At 36.3% G+C, this 21,226-nt stretch overlaps 1 protein-coding gene across 2 annotated transcripts; it reads right to left on the bottom strand.

The window, feature by feature from the left end:
- Positions 1-175: 175 nt before the first annotated feature.
- Positions 176-10,786, bottom strand: igfn1.4 (immunoglobulin like and fibronectin type III domain containing 1, tandem duplicate 4). 2 transcript variants are annotated; one of them, XM_085457471.1, is made up of 22 exons: positions 10,629-10,786; positions 10,114-10,253; positions 9,336-9,435; positions 9,059-9,140; positions 8,791-8,983; positions 8,504-8,617; positions 7,922-8,090; positions 7,550-7,822; positions 7,164-7,385; positions 6,902-6,964; positions 6,539-6,566; positions 5,170-5,287; positions 4,831-4,972; positions 4,446-4,739; positions 4,027-4,329; positions 3,595-3,774; positions 3,366-3,494; positions 3,177-3,256; positions 2,796-2,988; positions 2,326-2,622; positions 564-890; positions 176-474 (listed from the first exon to the last, which is right to left on the bottom strand). In XM_085457471.1, the coding sequence occupies exons 1-22, from the start codon at positions 10,714-10,716 to the stop codon at positions 470-472; spliced, it is 3,540 nt and encodes a 1,179-aa protein (XP_085313597.1). In that variant the 5' UTR covers positions 10,717-10,786; the 3' UTR covers positions 176-469. The 2 variants fall into 2 exon arrangements, with proteins under 2 accessions (XP_085313597.1, XP_085313598.1); XM_085457472.1 differs by lacking the exon at positions 6,539-6,566 and having other exon boundaries at positions 5,170-5,285.
- Between the last annotated feature and the right edge of the window lie 10,440 nt (positions 10,787-21,226).

Raw genomic sequence — 21,226 nt, 5'->3', positions numbered from 1 at the left:
AATAAAATGCACACTTGGATCATAGGTGCTTGATGTAGAACTGTGATGTGCATGTTGTCATGGGCTCATAAATTGGAGCCATGTGGTGCTTGAAACCCATGCAATGCTTTGTATCAGTGAAAAATAGAAAAAGTTCTCAATAAAACAAGAATAAGTGAGAAGGCAGAACACTGAGTACACATCAGTTTGTTGATTTATTGCGGTTACAATTTGACAGATGTTTTTATACTGAAGATTGCCACTTCACTCATTTTAATAGTTATTATTACCAGTGACAGGGTAACAATTGTAGATATTGCACTTCAGACACATCAAATGAGTTTGCATTAAAGCTCTTTTTTTTTCTTCCCACACTTTGTATTGAAAGTATACTATTTCTGTTATATAGCAAACCAAAAAATTCATTTTATTTCTGTATTTTCCACAGGATCTCAGTAAGAAGAAAAGCTCCACAAAGGTTTGTTGCCAATTAATCTGTTCAGGAAAAAAAGCAAAACAATTATAAGAATAAACCCTTCATCACAAACTACAAAAATATAATAATAATCTTAAATAAAGCTTACCTCTGACAAAAATTTTAGCGGAACACTCTGCCTTGCCAAAAGAGTTAACTGCGACTACCTTATATTCCCCACTGTCCTTTGGCCGAACTCGGAGAATATACAGGGAGCAGACACCAAAAGAGTTGGTGATGTAGTAATTATTGTCTGAGTTGATGCAGATGTCATTCAGGTACCAGGATACAGTTGGGGCGGGATATCCTCTAACGGCACATGTCATAAAGAGTTGGTAACCTTTAGGTGGTGTGTGGACTTTCAGAGGGACCAAGATAGATGGAGGTCTCTCAAAGGAGACCTCTGTGGAAATAATTCCATTTGAAGTTACTGGAACTTAAAGAGAAGGAGCGTTCAAAGTTAGTATTTAAAGTCAGATTTTAATAATGTCAATAAAGGTCCAAGAATATTTGCAAAATTCCTTCGTACTAATCACATTTCAAATAGCAGCATTATAACAGTTTTACATATCCAGTGCAACCCTGAACTTTTCTTGATATGTGGTAGAGCTCAATGTGAGAATACATATCCTGTCAGCTCCCTAATGCAGTCTGTGCCTGTTTGTCTGGGAAATGTCAGAGTGAGCGAATGTAAGAATAATAATAATCATCTGGAGAATCATCTGGAGACAACTTCTTCAGTGACGCTGAAGAAGTTGTCATAGTATGGCGTTCCACACATGATGCAGCTAAACAAAGCCTTTATATTGTGTGCTAAATTTGAGAAAGGACAACATCATAACTGTGATGACTCTGCCCAGTCTGCCTGATGTGTGCTTTTGAGGTTGGCAGGGAATGAGGTAAGGTAGTTTCTGAGCAGGAGCGCAACTGTTGGCTAATTGTTTTAAAGTGCATGGTAGGTATTGTTCTCTCTTGTCCCACCAGGTGAACATATGTTTTGCTTAAGTTTTATTTTGTTTTCTTTTTAAAGATGCAGGACTTTTTTTTTAAGTTTAGAAAAATTTATTTAATTAAATTAAACTCCTTTATCTATTAGGCTCAGGAAGCATAAGTATACATTGGCATATTTAATAAAATGTATCCCATTCTTTTAAGAAAACTGACAAAACACATCACACAAACAAATCAGAATAATGCAATCATTAACAAAGACATAGCAATAAAGAGAATGATGAGATGATTTCTGTTTTAAAAATGTATATACTGTACTTTTAGTTCTTAATACAGTGTATTGTCCACTTTTAACTTGCAGTCTTCAATCAATCAGAATCAGAATACTTTATTGATCCCTGGGGGAAATTATTTTTTGTTACAGTGCTCCATTTTAAACCAACATTAAGACAAGACAGACAATACGCTAACTAAGAATAGTACAATATATACATATATATACATACATACATAAGTCACTTATAAATAAATAGTTGGAAAAGAAACATGTGTAGTTGTAGCAGCAAACAGTGTGTTAAGTGGATGATATAATATAATACCCAGGCCAACATATAATATAATATGTTGGCCTGGGTTAGCCAGGCAGGTTTTAAATACACGAGGAAAACCTCAGAATCATTCTAACAGTTTGATTGTTCTTGATTGTTCAAATTATGGTACCTCTTACATTATTATTATTAATGTAGGGTGTGTCTTCAGTGATGACAATAGATTTTAAATGACACAAAATGTATTTCATGAAAATGTTTGTTTTCTGACAAATTAGCTGTTATGGTCACTGGAAAGCACCTAAATTATCAAACTAATGCACCCTATAGTTTAGTTCACCGTTATGGCATAATTAAAAATAACTAACCCACCTTTATTGATGTTGGTGCCCCATGTAGGTGACGGAGATGGATCGGACAGTCCCATATCATTCTTGGCATAGATTCGAAAATGATACTCTGTCCCAGGAAGGATGTTGCTAGCTGTGTATGTGTTAGTGAATAGACGGTCTGCTATAGTTTTCCAAACTCTGTTGAGGGAGTCATGTTGAGAAACCATGTAGTACAGGCGGTCATCAAGCTCCTGGTCTGGTGAGGGAGCCCATGATATCACTAGCTTTCCATGTACTGTTTGCTCTAGTTCCACAGGCCCTGGAACCTTGGGTTCATCTAGCAAAAAACAGAATAAGTTACAGAAAGTGGGATAATTATTTTGCTAATACTCTGGTTCAGTTTGGCAAATTGAATAACAATATAGTCTATTATATATTTCACAAAGTTCAGAAACTAGTAGCGATACAACCTGTTTTACATTAATCATAGGCTGATATCTATGTCCTTACCTGTGACTCTAAGGTCAATGTCAAATGAAGCCTCACCCACAGAGTTTTTGGCTTTAATAGTGTAGATGGCTGAATCCGAGCGCTTTGAATTGGGAATAACAAGCTGAGATGTTCCCTCTGTATTTATGATATTAATCCACGCAGATGTTTTCTCGTCATCCTTCAGCCAAGTGATCTGAGGTGGAGGTTCAGCCTGAAGATATCAATATCAGATAAATTACCTTAAATGTGAGGCAAATCCTCCCTTGTCATGCTGTGGTGAACTTACAACTCAAAAAATATGACAAGGGAAGTAAATGCAGAAAATACTGGCATGACAGATTTAAGAGTTATTAAGGGATGAAAAAATACTTGGAAACCTGATTTTGGGTTCATTCATACCTCAAAGCAAATTTTGATACGAGCAGAATTTCCTGCTCTGACAACAATGAAGTCCTCTGGATCCTTAAAACAAGGTCTCACTGGATATAAAACACATAAAACATTCAAATTAATGCAGGAAAAAAAAATCACTGCTCTGGATAACTAAGGTAATCATTTATATTCACACTGAAGCATGTCAAGACTTACTGTTGGGATTCTTTGCACACACCATCGCAGATGGAGGGCTTGGATCTCCAGGTCCTGACTCATTGATTGCTGTAACCCTGAACTCGTACTCTGAACCCTCAGTGATATCTTTGACTGCGTACTTTATGTCTGGAAAAATATGATTAATATCAAGATAAAAGAGTCAATTTTCTTTAATGAAAGGTGCTAATTGTTCTTTAGGAGTAGAAATTATTTTTGTTTTACAAACCTTCAATAGGTTCATTAACTGCATTTAGGGGAATCCACTGATTTGTGTCCTTCTTCTGTTTCTCTACTTGGTACCCAATGATCGGCACTCCTTTATCATCCTCTGGAGGGGTCCAGGTCAAGTTGATACAGGTTTTTGAGGCACTTACCACTTTAGGAGCACCAGGAGGGCCGGCGAGTACTATAAAATAGTGAGAAGTCTAATTAATTAAATACTCTCATCATTAATAATTAGGACATACTTAAATTAATCAAAGACATTTGCAAGCAGTTTCTCTTAAAGAGAGCATAAATTCCAGCAATGATAAAATGTTAGACTGCTATAGTAGCTGCAGTGATAAAGTATTTAACGCAATCACAAAAGCTACATGAAAGCATTTTCATTTGGATTTGCCGAGAAACACTAAACACGACTTCATTTTTCTACACTCACTCATTATGCCAGCCATTATGCTTTCAGCTGTCTCCAGGGCATCACTAATACCCTCAGGGTTTTCTGCATAGATGCGATAGTTGTATTTCTTTCCATGTGTCACATTCCTGTCCCTGAAGGAGGTCTTGTCCGCTGAGACATCTCCAAGTTTTGTCCACAGACTCTGTCCTGTCTGCTGCCGTTCTATAATGTAGTTGGTTACAGCAGAGCCGCCGTCGTCTTTGGGAGGGTTCCATTTAATCTCAATTATTGATGAGGTAGTTTCAACAGTCTTCACTGGACCCTCTGGTGGACCGGGTCGATCTAGGTATCATGTTAAATTTTAAACATAAGTATGGGAGTTAACAAATATTAGAAAGTTTATTGATTTACCCTTTAGAAAATCTCATTTTCACATATATTTATCTTTGTTTCCATACCAAGCACAATAAGCTTAGATGTGGCCTCTATGGCTCCAAATGGGTTTTTCAGCTGGATCTTTATTTCCCCTGTGTCTATCCGCAGGCAGTCTCTGAACAACAGGCGGCTGTGATTGCGCTCCCTCACAATCTTAACTCCTCCTCCATCTTTCAGCTCAGTGCCATCCTTGAACCAGTTGACCTCCAAAGACTCCTGAGGAGGAAAGGGCATCTTGAAAGCAGCATTTTGTCCCACTCTTACTATCACAGGTTTAGAGAACTTGTGAAGGTCATCTGGATCAAACTCAGGTACATCTATGAAACACAAAGCACAAGTCCATTTTAAAGATCTGTGACTGTTTTGCCATTTAATAGAAATGTAACAGCGAGAGAAAGTATATTATACCTCCAACTGTAACCTTCCCTTGTGTGCTGTGTTCCCCTGATGTAAACTGATAAATTCCAGAGCTGTCATCACTGCAGCTTTTAATTCTTAGCTCATGAGAATTTCCATCTTTGGTTATGGTGATCCCAGCACCTGAGTTTAACTAAAAAGGAAATTAAAAAAGCAAAGGGAAAGTACCTGATATGGCAATTTTGTTAACACAATTTGTTATATAAAATTAGTTAATGATAGAAACATACTGTAGGTAGAGTTTTCTTGTTTTTCATAATACTGACTTATTCCAAATGCTATCTAAAATTGAAAAATATAGATTTAATAATACTTATTCATTGGCTTTACCTGCTTTCCATCTTTGAACCAGGTGCCATCACTGTCAATGTTCATCTTCACTTGCAATTCAGCTGATTTTCCTCGAAGGGCATAAATATTAGAAAGTCCAGAGGTAATTCCAGGCTCTAGGAAACATAAATGCATTTAGAATCCTCTTGACATTCTTTGTGATGAAGCTTTGTCTTTAAAACTGCATGCATATTGAATAAAAACAGAAAACATACAATATTTAAACGTTTCGTTTTTATTAATTTCAGTAAATAGCTGATCAAATAAAGGTGAGAACTTTCTAGATGTTTTGGAAGGTTTTTCTGTAATTCTTCAATAGTTTAACAAGTTTGTGAAACAAACAAGTGGCCACATCTGGGGATGGCTGCAGTTACTGGCTCTAAAGACAAGAAAGTCCCTATAGACTCCCAACTTAAAATCCACTTTAGGTCTGAGTCTGTATAAGTCTGTATAACACAGACTGAAAATCACCAGTGAACCCCTGGTAACCACCAGTTGTTAGGGAAAATGTGTATTCCCTGACCAGCTTGTGAATAGTTGCTGCTAGATGAAATCACTCACAAAAGGGCTGCTGTACCAGATACCTTTTTGGAAATACTTTGGTTGCTAAAAGATTCCTACGGTTTCCTATTGTTTATAGTAACTGTCTGCAAACACTAATGCTAAATAATCAGCAAGCGGTACTGAAAAACTTGAAAAAGTGCAACAGAAACTATAAGAAATATATGACCAGTGTACTTGTCAACAAGGGTTCCTCCACCAAGTTCTAAGTTTTTTTTTGTTTTATCAAATACTTATTTCACTCAATGAGTTCCAGACCGAGGGCGATTGGAGGCCATTTTTCTTCCATTTCCTAATAATTGCACCAACAGTTGTCACATTCTTACCAAGCTTCTTATTGATGGTCTCATGGCACATTCTAGCCTTTAGCAGGTTTTATTGATTCACTGATTGAGTTGTAAGGGACCAAATATTATTTCGCTCAATGACATGAAAATCAGTTTATAACTTTTATGTCATTCCTTTTGGTTTTTTGTTTTTTTTGTGTGGTTTTTTTTTCCCCCTCTGGATTTTTGGTTGATATTCCGTCTAATTAAAATCTATCTGCATTAAAAAAGTAAGCAGGGTTTCGAATAAAACATACATTGATGTTAATGTGTTATTTTTTACACTTCTGTTAAAGTCATGTAAGCTACTATATAGATATTTTATTAGTCTTTCTATATTGTTAGTACTGTAGTGCTTTTTCAGTTTTAAATATCTGGCATGCCTGCATATGCAAGTGGTTGATTTAGCATTTCACTACCACTGGTTTCTTCAGGTGAGTGGCCTGATGGCAATAACAACAATAAGTGATTTAAACTTGTCTGTGGCAGCTTCTCGTTTTGATGTTTCACCTATGTGCGATCAGAGACAGTATGACAATGCTATTATTATTATTCTGTGTTTGTTGATAATTTCAATGACTTGCAACTCAGTTTCAGTACTTTTATTTTGTCATAATAAAAATAATGATTTTACAACATCAAAAAAAGGTAAAGTCAGCTAAAATCTATCCTTGAAGAGGTAGTTACATAATGAACTGATTACATTATGAAGTTCAGCCAAAATATTACTGTGACCTCACTAGCAGTTTTATATTTATATTTTGGCAAATGTTTACATAAATAATACTTTTAAATAGTTAGACGTAAGAAGGACTTTAGGTCTCAAAGTAATTTTAGGATCTTACCAGTGGTTGTTGCCTCCACAACTGGTGGATGTGAACCTGTCATTGTTGGTTCATTTACCACTCCTCATCAACCATAAAAAAAACAAGTCAGAGGTTGATAGATTAACACATTATAATTACCCACATAATAACAAAAGTTGACTAACCACATAAACAACATAATATTCATATGAAAAGGTGCATCACACTTATCTAAAATGACATTTTCTCTCTTGGTTAATGTGGTTAATGTTCATTTAAAACCACTTCTGGGCATTCTTACTTGGTTTGGAAGCTGCAGATCCAGCCACAACTGGAGTGTCAGTGGGTGCAGCAGGTGGAGGTGCAGCCTCTTCAGAAGCTTTCATTTGCTCTTTTCTTTCCTCTTTCTCCTTTTCTAGTTTTGCTTGTTGCTCTTTGGCAATTTTCTGTAAATCCTGCCCAGATCCCCCTGCCCTTGTTGTTTTCCTTGCTGTCTTTTTACCCTTTTGTGCATCTTTATCAGCTGAATTGGGAAAGACAATTAGATTTGTGACAGTGTGCACTTAAAAAAATGTATTTTATGTCATGAACTCAATAATAGATTAAATTAATCTAATCTTTCAAAAAATATTGTCAGTTAATTATATCATATATTATAAAATAGCCTTTTGGTGGGAGATGATATACCTTCAATGACAAGCCAAGCACTGCAAGATTTTATCCCTGCACAGGCACAATAAATTCCTTTATCTGCCACCATGCAGTCTTTAACCAGCAGCCTGTGAATGAGCTTGTCTTCTGAAACCTCAATGTCATATTTATCTCCCTGTTCCAGTGGCATATTTTTGCCAAACCACAAAATCTTGGCAAAGGGGTTTGACAAGACACACTCAAATATGGCATCTTCTCTCTCTTTTGCCTTTACTTCCTGAATCTTCACCAAGAAATCCACCATGGGGACTAAAAAATAAGACATTTGTTTATTATACTACATTATACATGAATTTATTTCAACATCCTTCATTTTGTTGTGTCATGTGCAATTGTAAAAATGCTTACTTTTAAAATCAGTGGAAAACATATTGACATCCTCGACATCCAACTGGTACAGCCCGGCATCCTCTGGCATTAGGTCTCTCATGCTGAAAATGTACTTTTTTCCAATTTTCTTAAGGCTGTGCTTGAGCTTATCACCCAGTTCTTTTGTGTAAGGGATCATTTTACCATCCTGTGGAGTGTGTGTATATACATAGATTGTTATTTTCATATGTTTTTGTACTTGCATAGCACAATGTAGCTGCAAGACAATAACAAAACAAAAAAGTCTTATTTGATTAAATATTGATAACATTATAACAGGATTTCATCAAAAAAAAAGTAAAAACTCATTAACAAAGCTGCATAAAAAAAACCCCCAAAAAAACCAAAAACAAAAACAAAGCTGCATATCTAATGTTTAAACATAAAAAATTAATTCAAAGGTTGTTATCTGGTATATATCATCTAATTATCTTGATGTATCTTTGCAAGCACTGGTCATATTATGGCTGTGGTATTTTGGGGTGGTCCTAGATAATGACTCTATTCATTGTTTTCTACTATTATGGTTTAGTAGCGTTACGACTTCATTCTATAACTTACCTTGTACAGGAATATAGAGCTGCTTTGTTCAATGAGGTCCATGTCTATCTCAAAGGATGCAGTGCCATCTGCATTGACCTGAATAGGTCTCAGATTAGAGAGGCTTTTGACGAACTGGGACAAAAACAGAGGAAGTAATAAAAGGAAAGCAAACAGACATTTTTTTTGCAACTAAATAGCTTTATTTATTTTTTCAAGAATAAACTTATAAACAAATTTAAGCTTGTATAGTCAACATCAAGCCTCATAAAGGAAGTAAAAAAAAAATCATGAACCGAATCACTGACCTGTGCTTGTTCTTCCTCCCTTTCTTTCTTCATTTCGTTTAATTTCTTGAGCATCCAACGATAGTCAGTTACCCCAAACTCTGCACAGATTCTCTCATAATCTTTCTTGTCAGCGCTAAGTAAAAGCTCCCAAAATTTTGGATCCATTTCTCCCTCTTTTTTCTCAGGTTGCTCAGATTTGGGATGAACCTTGCTGGAAATGGATATAGCAAACAATTTGTAAATCTATATATGACGCATGGTGATCAGTACACTACCTCAATCCTACCTTTTCCTTTTTAGAACAGTCTTAAAATCCCCTTCTATTGCATCAGCTGCTTGCTTTTGGGCTTTGTTTTTTTTAAAACCCACTAGAAAGTAAAAAAAGGATAATACATTATCAACTATGTAGGAAAAAGTGAAATGACAGAAATAGCCTTAAGCGGAGAAGTAACAAAGTATCAAATTTGGCAGAATCTGCATGCAGACTCAAATACGTGCAGATTTAATAACTCTATGATTGCTTTCATCACACTATCTCCATATCTATACCTTCATAACCTTACCTTCAATCACATTTAAAACAACTGTGACCATGGCTTGTCCATATTCATTTGTGGCGAAGCATTTGTAGGTATCTGCTTGATCTGGGGCAACATTTGGCATCTGGACAGTAAAAGATATACTGAGTGTAATGGACCTAGATAATTAACAACCATCCATCCATTCGCTTCCGCTTATCCTTTTCAGGGTCGCGGGGGGCGCTGGAGCCTATCCCAGCTGTCATAGGGCGAAAGGCGGGGTACACCCTGGACAGGTCGCCAGTCTGTCGCAGGGCCAACACACAGGGACAGACAACCATTCACACTCACATTCACTCGCACATTCACACCTAGTGGCAATTTGGATTATCCAATTAACCTATCCCCACAAGCTGCATGTCTTTGGACGGTGGGAGGAAGCCGGAGTACCCGGAGAGAACCCACGCAAACACGGTGAGAACATGCAAACTCCACACAGAAAGACCCCGGCCTGATGGTGGAATTGAACTCAGGACCTTCTTGCTGTGCGGCAACAGTGCTAACCACCGTGCCACCGTGCTGCCCCTTTACAATTTACAATTAACAACCAAATGTGTTAAATTTCATTTTGATCTAATTTATCACAATTCGTGGTGTGGAAGTCAATAATGTGGTTATTATTGAAATTTGTATAACTGTACTTTTTGTAACAAATATTATTTACCTTTGATGTAATCAAATATCTTTGTCTTCTAGATTGTCTTTACATTATCTGCTTCTCCTTTATGTGAACATGTTGCTTTAGTTTTACTGTATCACTTGCCTCAAATGTATGCTCATTGGAAGGGGAATCGTATTTACTCTGGTACCGGGAAGTATCAGACACATCTCCGTTATTTCTGCTCCATGTTACAGTTGGTGTTGGGTCTCCAATGACAATAGCTTTAAAGAAAGCAAATTTCCCTGTAAAAAAAGAAAAGAAAAAGACAGGTCACTCCCTGGAGACAGTGAAGAGATCCAAATATATACGGTGACATTTAGTATGGATATTAAATTGAAATGGGTGAACAGTACCTGTTAATGCATTCACATTACAGAGGCAAAAAGATCATTTGTGTTATGCAGAGTAGATTTGGTAACATTGTCACTTCTGCAGATGTTTAGTCACGGTTTTGCAATTCTACTGACACAGGCTTCTTGCTTTTGAAAGGCAGAGACTTTTTCTTTGGGCAAATTGAATTGATCTAATCCATTTAGCAGAATCACATATTTCCTTGGGATGTTTTTCCCCTGAATATTAATGTTTAAAATTATTATTTTTTTTGCTATGAAACATACCCTCTTGGATGGTCAAAGCAATTGGCTTGCGGGTGAAGTCTGGATGGCTCTTTCCCTCTGGCAGCGTCTCGATAAACTGTGTAATCATCACTCCTGGGACCTTAGATTTTTTCTTGATCCCAACTGTCAAGAATTGGAAAATGAAATGTCAGTGGCAATACATGTGACACTTGGAGCAAGGAAAAGGATGAAAATCATAGCCGTAATTGTATTCACTGTCAAAATCTGTTGTTTTGTAAGCAAGCCCCCTTAAACCATTGCTGAAAACACATTCTATTACTTGATATTTTAAAATGTTAATGTTACTCACCTTATCACCACTCTGAGTTATATACTAAATGTAGCGTTTGCGTTTCAGTCAGATTTACCTCTTTTACATCTTCTGTATGAATCCATATTTAAAATTCAGCCTGAGAACAGATATTTAGTAATACATACATATTCACACAAATTACATGCGTATCAAGAAATTCATTGCATATGAGTTTTTGATGCCTTCATGAGCAGTAGGTAGATAAATGGCTAACATTTTTTTTCTGTTGCTTTCTTTACCTTCTTTACCACTGTAGTTCTCTGCAGCAGGAGCTCATAAGGCATATGTTAAGAAGAATGTACTGCATGGATCAGCATAGTAGTAACACTGGATTCGACTTAAAAGTTTAACTGACCCAAAAAACAAACAAGCAAGCAAACAAAATAAATAAATTGACCTGCAGAATATTTAATGAATAGTTATGCTATATAACTATTTAAAAAGTAGTAACAATATATAATCTGCACTGTAATGGTTACAGCACACATTTCCTATTCTATATTGCTACAGCTTATCAATGAACGTGTGCTTGCTTAAACCTGTAATATTGTCTGCCTGATGTATGGTATAGTCTTAGTAATAGGAGGAATGTAATAGACAATGTACATTCATGACTAGCAGATAAATTCAGAATTATGCAAATATACCTAATTTAATAATTTTCTCTCTAGAGTCATAGTACTTATTTAATTTGGTTAACACTTGCATGTTGCAGATTGATGTTAAAATTAGAATAATAAAGCAAAAATCATTCGTTTAAATTTGTACAGACAGTGTTTTGCTAGTCGAGTATTCTGTAGTGCTGTAGACAGTTATATGTAGTGCTCACCTTGGCCAGCAGCTGTCCCATCTGTCGCTTTTGATTTTCTAATCATCTTGGGTCTTTTGATTCCTGAATGGATTCAGCAAGAATTGGGGAGAAAAGTTAATTTATTTAGGAAACATAACACAATATTTTCAGTGTACTAATTTATTAAAATAGCAGGAGCATTTTTTAGTTTTGTATTACTGGATTATTGAGTATTATTAAGTATTATTGAAAGAAATTGTTTAAAGATTCAGTTGAAACTGAGACTCAAAAGTTATCTGGCACCGAACAGCTTAAGAGAGGCGTTGCGAGATGTGACCAACCTTTCATTAAATCATGATGTGCAGGAAAATTTGGCCATGTTTGAAAATGTTCTTCTTTAGAAACCACAAAATTGTGAGTTTTTTGTTTTTTTTCTGGGGGACTGATTAGTTGAGGACAAATTCAAAACAAAGAAGGGTTAAAAATGTAGAACCTGTTATGAGAGTTCTTAAGGGAAATACTGTGACTGGTGACAAATTCAGACTGACTACACGGCAAAAGACACAGAACATGGACATCTGTTTTTGCATGTCGTCTAACTCTTGCCCTATGCCAAGAGTAATTAAAGTAAGGAAATCAACTTTTTAAGAATAGCTGAGGGGAAAAGCCCATATTTCTTACCTCACTTTATGATATTATTGTGCAAACTATTATTAATTTGTAGTTTTCTTCTTGTGTCGTTAAGATACAGCAAGCTGACGTGTTGTTTAAATGATTACATGCTTAGCAAATTCACATTTTTATGATCTTAAAGATCCATTCACAGCAGGGATCTCTACATGGCTTTCATTACCCACATGATTGCTATACTTAGAATGACAAGTGTCACTTGACTAAAATAGACTGAACATTAATTTTAATGGATTCAGTGTTGCTGGGGCTTAAGCGGATTTGCAGAAATGTTAATATTTCGTTAGAACATTAATGCATAATTGCAGGAATTAGATATTTTTATCAGTGCTGGTTTTAAGAAAGATGAGATTGTATGAAATGATACGAAAACTAACAAATTCTGTCAATAAATCCTTTTATAACCATCACTCTGGTTGAAATAAATGATAAGCTGATGTATTTATTTATTACTTTTATGGGTTTTTTTTTCTTTTTTTTTTCTTTTTTTTTTTGTTTCCATATGTTGAGAAACATCAGCTTGATAGATTTTATAATGACAGGAAGAGATCTGGGATTATATACTGTTTAGTATTGTATGCTGAGATTGTCAAAGCTGTCAGTCAAAACAAAGTCTGACAGGGAAAAGAAAATAAGAGAAAAAAGGAAAAGAAAAACTGTACATGACTATAGGTTTAAACATGAAAACATTGCTTGGATCTCTAATTTTATATACTGTAAAAAATATCATTTGACAGAGAAATGCTAATGTTCCCAAATGTTAAATGTTCCCTCTTACACTTTAGCAGTTTCATCATCACACCTACATATACTGTAGTTTTTAGTTTGGTGGAGAGGGAATTTTTACAGAATTTGTAAATTCCTGTTGCTAGTGTTATGAAATGAGTTGCTTTGAGTGGATGTGAGTCACAGTCGATGAAAATTTGTTTCCCAAAACTCAGTGTTTCCAGAGCACTTTAGTTCGACCCATTTCCTGTGTCCCAGGACCAGTTAAAAGTTCTGTGGGCTGCGTTGAACTTTATGTCTGAATGAAATAACCTGTTTGATGTGTCAGTGCACAATGCAGTACACAGTACAGAGCTAATGTTCTGAATCATTGATCTAACAGCAGGGAAGGGTGTAAGACGTCTGCAGCTGTTATGTCAAAATCCACCAAACTGTGTAAAGCTCTTTCACATATGTGTGAACAAGAAAAACTGTTTCTGAATGCCTGAGTAACTTGACTAATCATCATAATTTTTCAGTCTGTATAGCTCTACATTGTTGCTGATTAATTAGATACACTGACTTTATATTTCAGATGCGTGCGACATCTTTCATTCTCATGTATAGTATTTGCACAAACCTAGCACATCCCGGTATACACGTGATATTCTAGGGTTTCAGCGCTTCATGGCTGTTGGAAGATGAGAAAACTGGACTGTCATATGATAGGTCACATGCCACATAAAACTGTGAACATCCCATCTTGCACATCTTAATATGCTTGTAAATCACTTGACAGGATAATGTCAAACTGAGGTGAAACTTTTTCAGTCTAGCAAATTAAATCACTATAGATTACCACATTTTCTATCTATGGGCACCAAACGGATAACCTTCATAATCAGTCCTTTTTAATTTTTGGTGCATTTACTTATGATTATAGCAGCAACTAAATGGTGAAAAGCCTTTAACTATTTTAAAGTATTCAGTAAATATAACAGAAAATGGTTATTGCTAAGCACATTGTTGTATTCTTGTGTTCTTAGGATAAATGGGATGAGATTAAGCCCATAACTTCAGCTCCCATTGTGGTTGTTCTGCAAAGTTATTTTTTATGGTCAGAAAAGCCTTTGAGATTTAGATTTTTTTTATTTTTTTACTCTAGAAATTATTTTTTTGTGTACTTGGCTTCTAACACACTCCTTACACAACCAGTGCGTGAGTTGTTTTTATAGGATATAATATCGCCTTTGCTGATGTTAACTTGTCGATGTTAATGCCACCAGCTGCTTCTCTGACTGGAGATGAAATACAGTACGGGATAGTATACTCAGAGACTGACAGCATCATAAAGATGATTAAAAGGGAGACACCGTGAGGGGCATGTTCACAAAGCATGTGGCTATCTACGGAGATGACGCTGATGCCAGTAGCTTAGAGTGCCAGGTTTGCTTAAATTGAATTATTCCAGAATTTCACCATAAACTATTTTGTATTTTTATGCAGCTCATTTATCTATTTAAATCTTCATTTAAAACTTTTAGGGGCCATAAATTGACAAGCTGATGGATGAAAAATTAATAGAGCAGATTAGAGTAACTATTCATGAAGAAAAATTAAAGTTAGGAGTTTTAAAAAAATAACATGCTCTCAAAAGGATGGTTCTTGGTTTTAGGTATGGCTGTGATATTTTTTCTACGTGCACGGACATAGGGCAAAGTTATGAGTAGTAAGGATTTTTTGCCAACTGGCTACAATTATATACAAGATCTGGAAATCACATAAAGTTCATTTTATTTGAACTCACGTAAGCAGTTACGTTTGTATACTGATGTGCATTATTGTTGCATTTTCAAAATTTTTGAAAAACCTTTTGAAATGCATATTTAATGAAACATAGGAGCTGAGTAATTAGAAAACAACTTCACTGTACTTAAATAATGTGAATGATGGAAAATTAAACCACTTTCATGTGCACAACAAAGAACTTTTATTAAGTCAGCTCAGTTGTGTTTATAGGCAAATACTTTGCACAGTTTATCACATGGATTTACTGTTATCTTTAAGATTTAATATGGCCCAGAACTGAGTGTTAAAAACTAGAGCCATGTCTTAATACTTAACACCTTCATCTAAGACTGGTGATGTATATAAGATGAATGATGAACTCACCACAGTACTCCTGTGATCCTGTTCAGTGGTGCTGCTTCCCTGGCTGATATTCGAGTGTTGCCTTCCTGGTCTACAAGCTATTAAATCCTTACAGGAATGCCAATGACTCTGCGACAAGCTCCCACGTTGTCAGACACAGTGCCTGCCAAGACAGGGGATTGCTTTTTTTGTTTTTGGCATAAATCACAACCTCTAGATAGGAAGACGGAAAGCCAAGGCTGCCTGCAAGCCTTGTGCTGAGATGACCATAACTGGGACTTCTTGTTGACAAATACATAAGCTTCCTCAGGACATTTACTGTGAATGACACACCTAAAAATGAATCTTGTTATGATCACACATATCACTTTTACAAGACTTTACATTTTACATTCTCCCTGTTTCAGTTCCTTTATTCTGTCTCTTTCACACATTGTTACAGATCATTTAGAAATACTCAACAAAGCAAGTGTGTACACTAGTGTTAAAGTCTTCAGCCACCCCCATTACTTTATACTTTGCTTAAAAAATGGGAAATACAACTGTGACCACTACATCCTTCATACTTGCAGCTGACAGCCTTATACCCTCTAGTATTTATTCTTCAGTATTTGAATGGGCTTAATTAGCCACATGACTTGGTAGTAATGCTCTGAGAGGACTATAGGTGAGCTTTCTTCTGGGATGGTTGAACTAAAAGGGCCAAATGATAACAAATATGCATGGAAAAACAATAATATATACCAAACTATATTCTTTATATACATTGCTGCACAGGAAAGGTGCAAGCCACTGACAGATTTATTTCCTCATCTTTTGCCCCGAGAGCCTTCTGGTGGGCCCTGTGCTCTCTGTCTGGCACCATGGAGCCCGACTGGCATTTGCTATAGAATACCAGAACTGGCAGGTCCACCTCATACTGTTTACAGACATAAAAGGGTGTGGAGAAGCTGTTGAGAACATGCTGCCTGTAACATCATTCAGCATGACCTGTTTGAGAGTGTGTCAGTCATGGTCTGGGAAGTCATACTGTATCCTTTCAGGGATGCACAGACCTCTACAGATCTGGATTTTTGGGGTGTCTTTGATTTCAGACCCCCATAGATTGATCATTTTCAGTGCAGTAAATTATGTAGGATCTTTTCATTTCTAATACATTACCCATTCCATAATGGGGGGTGGGATTCCTGCGATGAAGGTGATTCCTTTTAATTGAGCAGTGTATTAACCTATAAGGACAGCTTTTCTGTTCTGCTGTCATTAAAATTTCTTCTTTTTCTTTTTTAATGAATCACCTTTGAAAGGGTGGGAAATCCTCTGAGGAATTAAAGTACTGCTCTTTCCAAAGCAACTTTTCTTGAGCACAGGACAGCAATCATTCCCACGAATTAAGACTGTATTATTTCCATTGTTTCTGTATTTACAGTAACAATGCAATTCTACATAGTTGAACTACACTGTTACCTCCAATTGATGTTATTTTATACATCCAAAACTGAATGTTTTTGCAGTAAACAGTGTTTAAAAAACACATCTAATGTTATTGGTGGTTTAAAATAGCATATCTATATTGTCTTTGTTTTAAAATCCCTTCCCAGACCCACTCACATGCTGGGCCATTTTACCTCAGGAAATCCCATGAGGGTGAGGCTAGGTTTCACAGTGGGTTCACCCGAAGCCTTGGTTGATTATGACCCACACCCGTTTTCACACCTTGGCTCGTGTGATTAGGTGGAGGATCAATAGGGGATCCATGCCCCCCTTGGGGGACACTCCCACAGGGCTTAAAAAAATCTGGGTCTCCACCATCTGCTCTTAGAGCTGAAGAAGCTTCTTGAATGAGAGGTGAGGTGTCTTGAAGAAAATTAAAGAAGTCCGGATCCTTTTCTTTCAAAGCTCTTTAGATTGTTTGTGGGGGTTTTCACACCACTTTTGTTCAAATGCAGCATTTTGCGATGTTCTAGACTTCAAGTTTCTCAAGCGTATTAAATGAAAATATTAAAACAATCCTTATATTATAATTGTAGCACAATTATTATTTTTTTGCACAGTGAACTCTGAGCCAATGTTTAAACATGAAAATCTAAAAAAATAATATTGGTAAACTATATAAACTATAAAAGATAAAAGCCTGAAATATTTACTGATCTGTCTTACCATCAGACTGAATCAGAATCTTTAATTTGGAACAAATACATTGAAAAATGTCTAAATACTGATTAGATAAAATTTGAAAAAAAAAAAAAAACACAAAACAACTTCACATTGCAAAAAAAGTTTCATGATTGGAGATGGAATGACGCAGATCTTGAAAATAAAAGAAAACATTCACATATTGAACTAAATTGTTCAGAGTACTATCAGGACTACTAATATTTTTGTTTTGTAGTTGTAGTTTGTAGTGTGACAGTTGAATGAAAAATTGCATTTTCTTCATTTTTGTGTCTAAGAATTTCATGTTAAAAAGTATTTTACTTGCTTTATTTTACAATATTGTGTAATTCAACAAGATATCATTCAGAAGTTGACTTTTGCAATTTCAAGTTTTTGATTTATGTATCCTCAAATATGGGACTTTCAGTAGTGCTGATATAACCAATATTTAGACATTTTTGATACATTTGTCCGAAATTACAGATTCACATTGATGGTAAGAAAACACAGTAAAGATTCAAGCTATTATCTTTAATGCTTTTTGAGATATTCATGGTCAAGCATTGCCTTAGATTTCAGTGTGTGAAAAATGGGTCATTTATTTATTTGTATACTGGCTACGGATACTGACTACAGAAAGAAGCAATCATCACCCACCTCCTTTACATGGATGACATCAAGCTGTATCCCAATAGTGAACGAGACATCAATTCACTGAGCCAGACCACCAGGATATATACAGCAACGACATTGACATTTGAATTGGAGAAGTGTAGTCAGATGATAACGAAGAGAGGGAAGATAGTCAGAACTGAGGGGATTGAACTACCAGAAGGCAACATTGCAGACATAGAGGATAACTACAAGTACCAGGGGATCCCACAGGCAAATGGGAAGCATGAAGAGGCCGCTAGGAAAGCTTCAACCACCAAGTACCTGCAGAGGGTGAGGCAAGTCCTGAGAAGTGAACGGTAAGAACAAGATCCAGGCTATCAACACCTACACCCTGCCTGTGATTAGGTACCCTGCTGGGATAATAACCTGGCCAAAGGAGGAAATAGAAGCCACTGGCATCAACACAAGGAAGCTCCTGACCATGCATGGAGGGTTTCACCCAAGTCCAGCACCCTGATGCTGTACGCTTAGCGGAAGGAAGGAAGCCGAGGACTGGTGAGTGTCAATACCACATTCCAGGGTGAGACAACGAACATCCACGAGTACATCAGGAAGAAGGCCACGACTGACCGCATGCTCAGTGAATACCTCAAGCAGCAGCAAACCAAAAAAAGAGGAACAAGAGGAGGAACTATCATGGAAGGATAGATAGAGGAAGTGGCTGACATCCACAAATCCTACCAGTGGCTGGACATCCACAAATCCTACCAGTGGCTGGACATCCACAAATCCTACCAGTGGCTGGACAAAGCTGGACTGAAAGATGTCTCAGAGGCACTAATCATGGCAGCACAGGAACAAGCTTTGAGCACAAGATCCATTGATACTGGTGTCCATCACACCAGGCAAGACCCCAGGTGTAAAGATGCCACTGAGCTAATCCAGCACATAACATCAGGGTGCAAGATGCTAGCAGGTAGGGCATACATAGAACATCATAACCAAGTGGCTGGCATAGTATTCAGAAACATATGTGGCCTGGCAGGTCTCCTGCCATCCCCTTGACATCAGAGACTGGCTGTGTGCACTATGTCCAGTATCTCTGGGTAAAGAGCTGTAAGCCATATCATCCTTCAAGCCTTCACTGTAAATCTGTATAACACTGCCCACAGTTCCTAAGTGCTGACATGGTAAGGGAACAGTCTTGTAGTGTCGTCTTCTTGGGATGCTCAGTTTATGGCCTATCTCTGACATTCCCCATTATTTGAAACTTGGCCTTCAATTTGGATGCAGCCATCCAAATTGAAGGCCAAGTTTCAAACTACATGAGCTTTTTTTCTTGCTCATGTAGTTTCCTTAGCATCCAGCAAAAATCAGTAGTTCAGAACAGATGCTCGTGTAATCTTTCTTGCCTGCACTCATCAACAGTTTGCAAAACTTGCCATTGATTTGTGGCTTTGTCTTTGTTTTCAATGTCAGCCATCCAAAAAGAGGAAAACATGTCTTAGAAAATAACGTTGTATCTAAAAACATAAACCTGTCAAACCAAAACAGAACAACATTTCACCTGCTGTTGTACCTGCATGGTTCTGTTCTCCATAACTGAAATTGAGGGCATTTGCATTATGTAGCAGAAGACGTAGCACCATACTTACAAATGAATGTAGAAAGAAAAATAAGATTTAGATTATAGATACTTTTGGCAATGTGTTTGCATATTTAGAAGATTCAAATTGATTGTTCTCATGTAATGTCAACAATATGCTGTATCACACTGTATCTCAGGGAAAAAGCAATGTGAAAGCCGCTGTTCTCAATATATTTATGCTCAGTCTTCCTTCATTTATATGGTTCAATAGTCCAATGACAGTATATTTGATAGCTACTTAAGCTTTCTCTATTAAATTTAATTAAAATTAATCATCTGGGCTCTGTCAGTTAATAAAAGGCCTACATATTTAATGGGTTTGTATGCTTGGTGTACTGTTGTGAAGCCATATTTATTAGTTGGCTTTTGAACGCTGTTATAAGTGAACTGATTGATTTATAACATGGACATGCATATCATGTAATTTTCCCTTTTCCATTTGAAAGAATTTTAAAGTTTCAGAAAAAAGGTGTAAAAATCTAAAGAGCAATATGGTAAATATAAGCATATAAATGAGTGAGCTTGTTCTGTGTAGTTTATCTGGTTCTTTTCTCTCATGAATACTATTAACAATAAATTTAGTCAATTTCTCTCCATAATGACATTAGCATGAGTAGCAATATGTTTGTTTTTTTCACAATTATGCTTTTATTAAATGGTGAATATAAATAACAGCAATGTGGTTAGTCTAAAATAAATGAATAAATAAATAAATAAATAAATAATCTCTTAACAAACTGACTTGCCCAAATGAGATGGAGCCCAATCTATATACTAATGTTTTAAAGGATTTTAAACGAAAAAGGGGCAAATCCCAGAGTCAATAACTAAATTTAATACAAAGACACATATCACACAGAAAGCTCAAGAAATCTTAAATGTGAAAATAAGTTGGCAGCATTAAACCTTATTCTGTATCTGATTTATATGGTTGTGAAATATAATTAGTAATACTAGAGTTTTTCAATTGTGTGTTTGTGGACACGATCATCACAGTGTTCTTGGTCATTTTACTTACCGTATTTTCAATTTCCATTGTCTGTTGTCAGCTAGGTTTCAGATGATTCTTGAGTCTGGGCTTTCTTTTTGAGATGCAGTAAAGCCTTTCAAAGACCCTCAGAACAACCTTTAACCACTGTTTTTTACTTTTGTTTGTTACCATAGTTCTTGGAGGTTACTGACTTAAGCCCTGGTATTGGATTCCTATAAGTTCTTGAAAAGGTGACAGCAGATAAATTGCAGCATTAAGGCACTACTATAATCCTCAAAACTGGAAAGTCAACTTTAGAATGGCAGCAGGGTGCTTCTGTGCTGTCTTATAGGATCTGATACAGAGGGTTGTAGTGCCACTGGTGGAGCCGCCTTGGCATTGTCTGATCTTACATGTATGCTATCTGATATGTATCTGAACATATAAGAAAAGGAATACATTTTTATTTGTTCATCAAAACAAAGCAAGATAAACCTCATTCTAAAATTAGGGTACCAATGAGCGACAGTTATTTTATTGCAGGTTTAGGCTGAGCATGAAT

The sequence above is a fragment of the Copadichromis virginalis genome, linkage group LG5, assembly GCF_057382275.1.
Source record: "Copadichromis virginalis isolate Kocher_CV1m ecotype Utaka linkage group LG5, C_Virginalis_male_GT1.1, whole genome shotgun sequence".
NCBI classification, from domain to species: domain Eukaryota; kingdom Metazoa; phylum Chordata; class Actinopteri; order Cichliformes; family Cichlidae; genus Copadichromis; species Copadichromis virginalis.
This window is presented reverse-complemented; position numbering and strand designations above follow the sequence as displayed.

Coding starts and splice junctions, on each gene's coding strand:
- igfn1.4 (XM_085457471.1), bottom strand. CDS start 10,716: ATGATTACACAGTTTATCGAGACGCTGCCAGAGGGAAAGAGCCATCCA. Junction 8,984..9,058: donor ACTGTTCTAAAAAGGAAAAG/GTAGGATTGAGG, acceptor ATCCATTTCCAG/CAAGGTTCATCCCAAATCTG. Junction 2,989..3,176: donor GTATCAAAATTTGCTTTGAG/GTATGAATGAAC, acceptor TGATATCTTCAG/GCTGAACCTCCACCTCAGAT.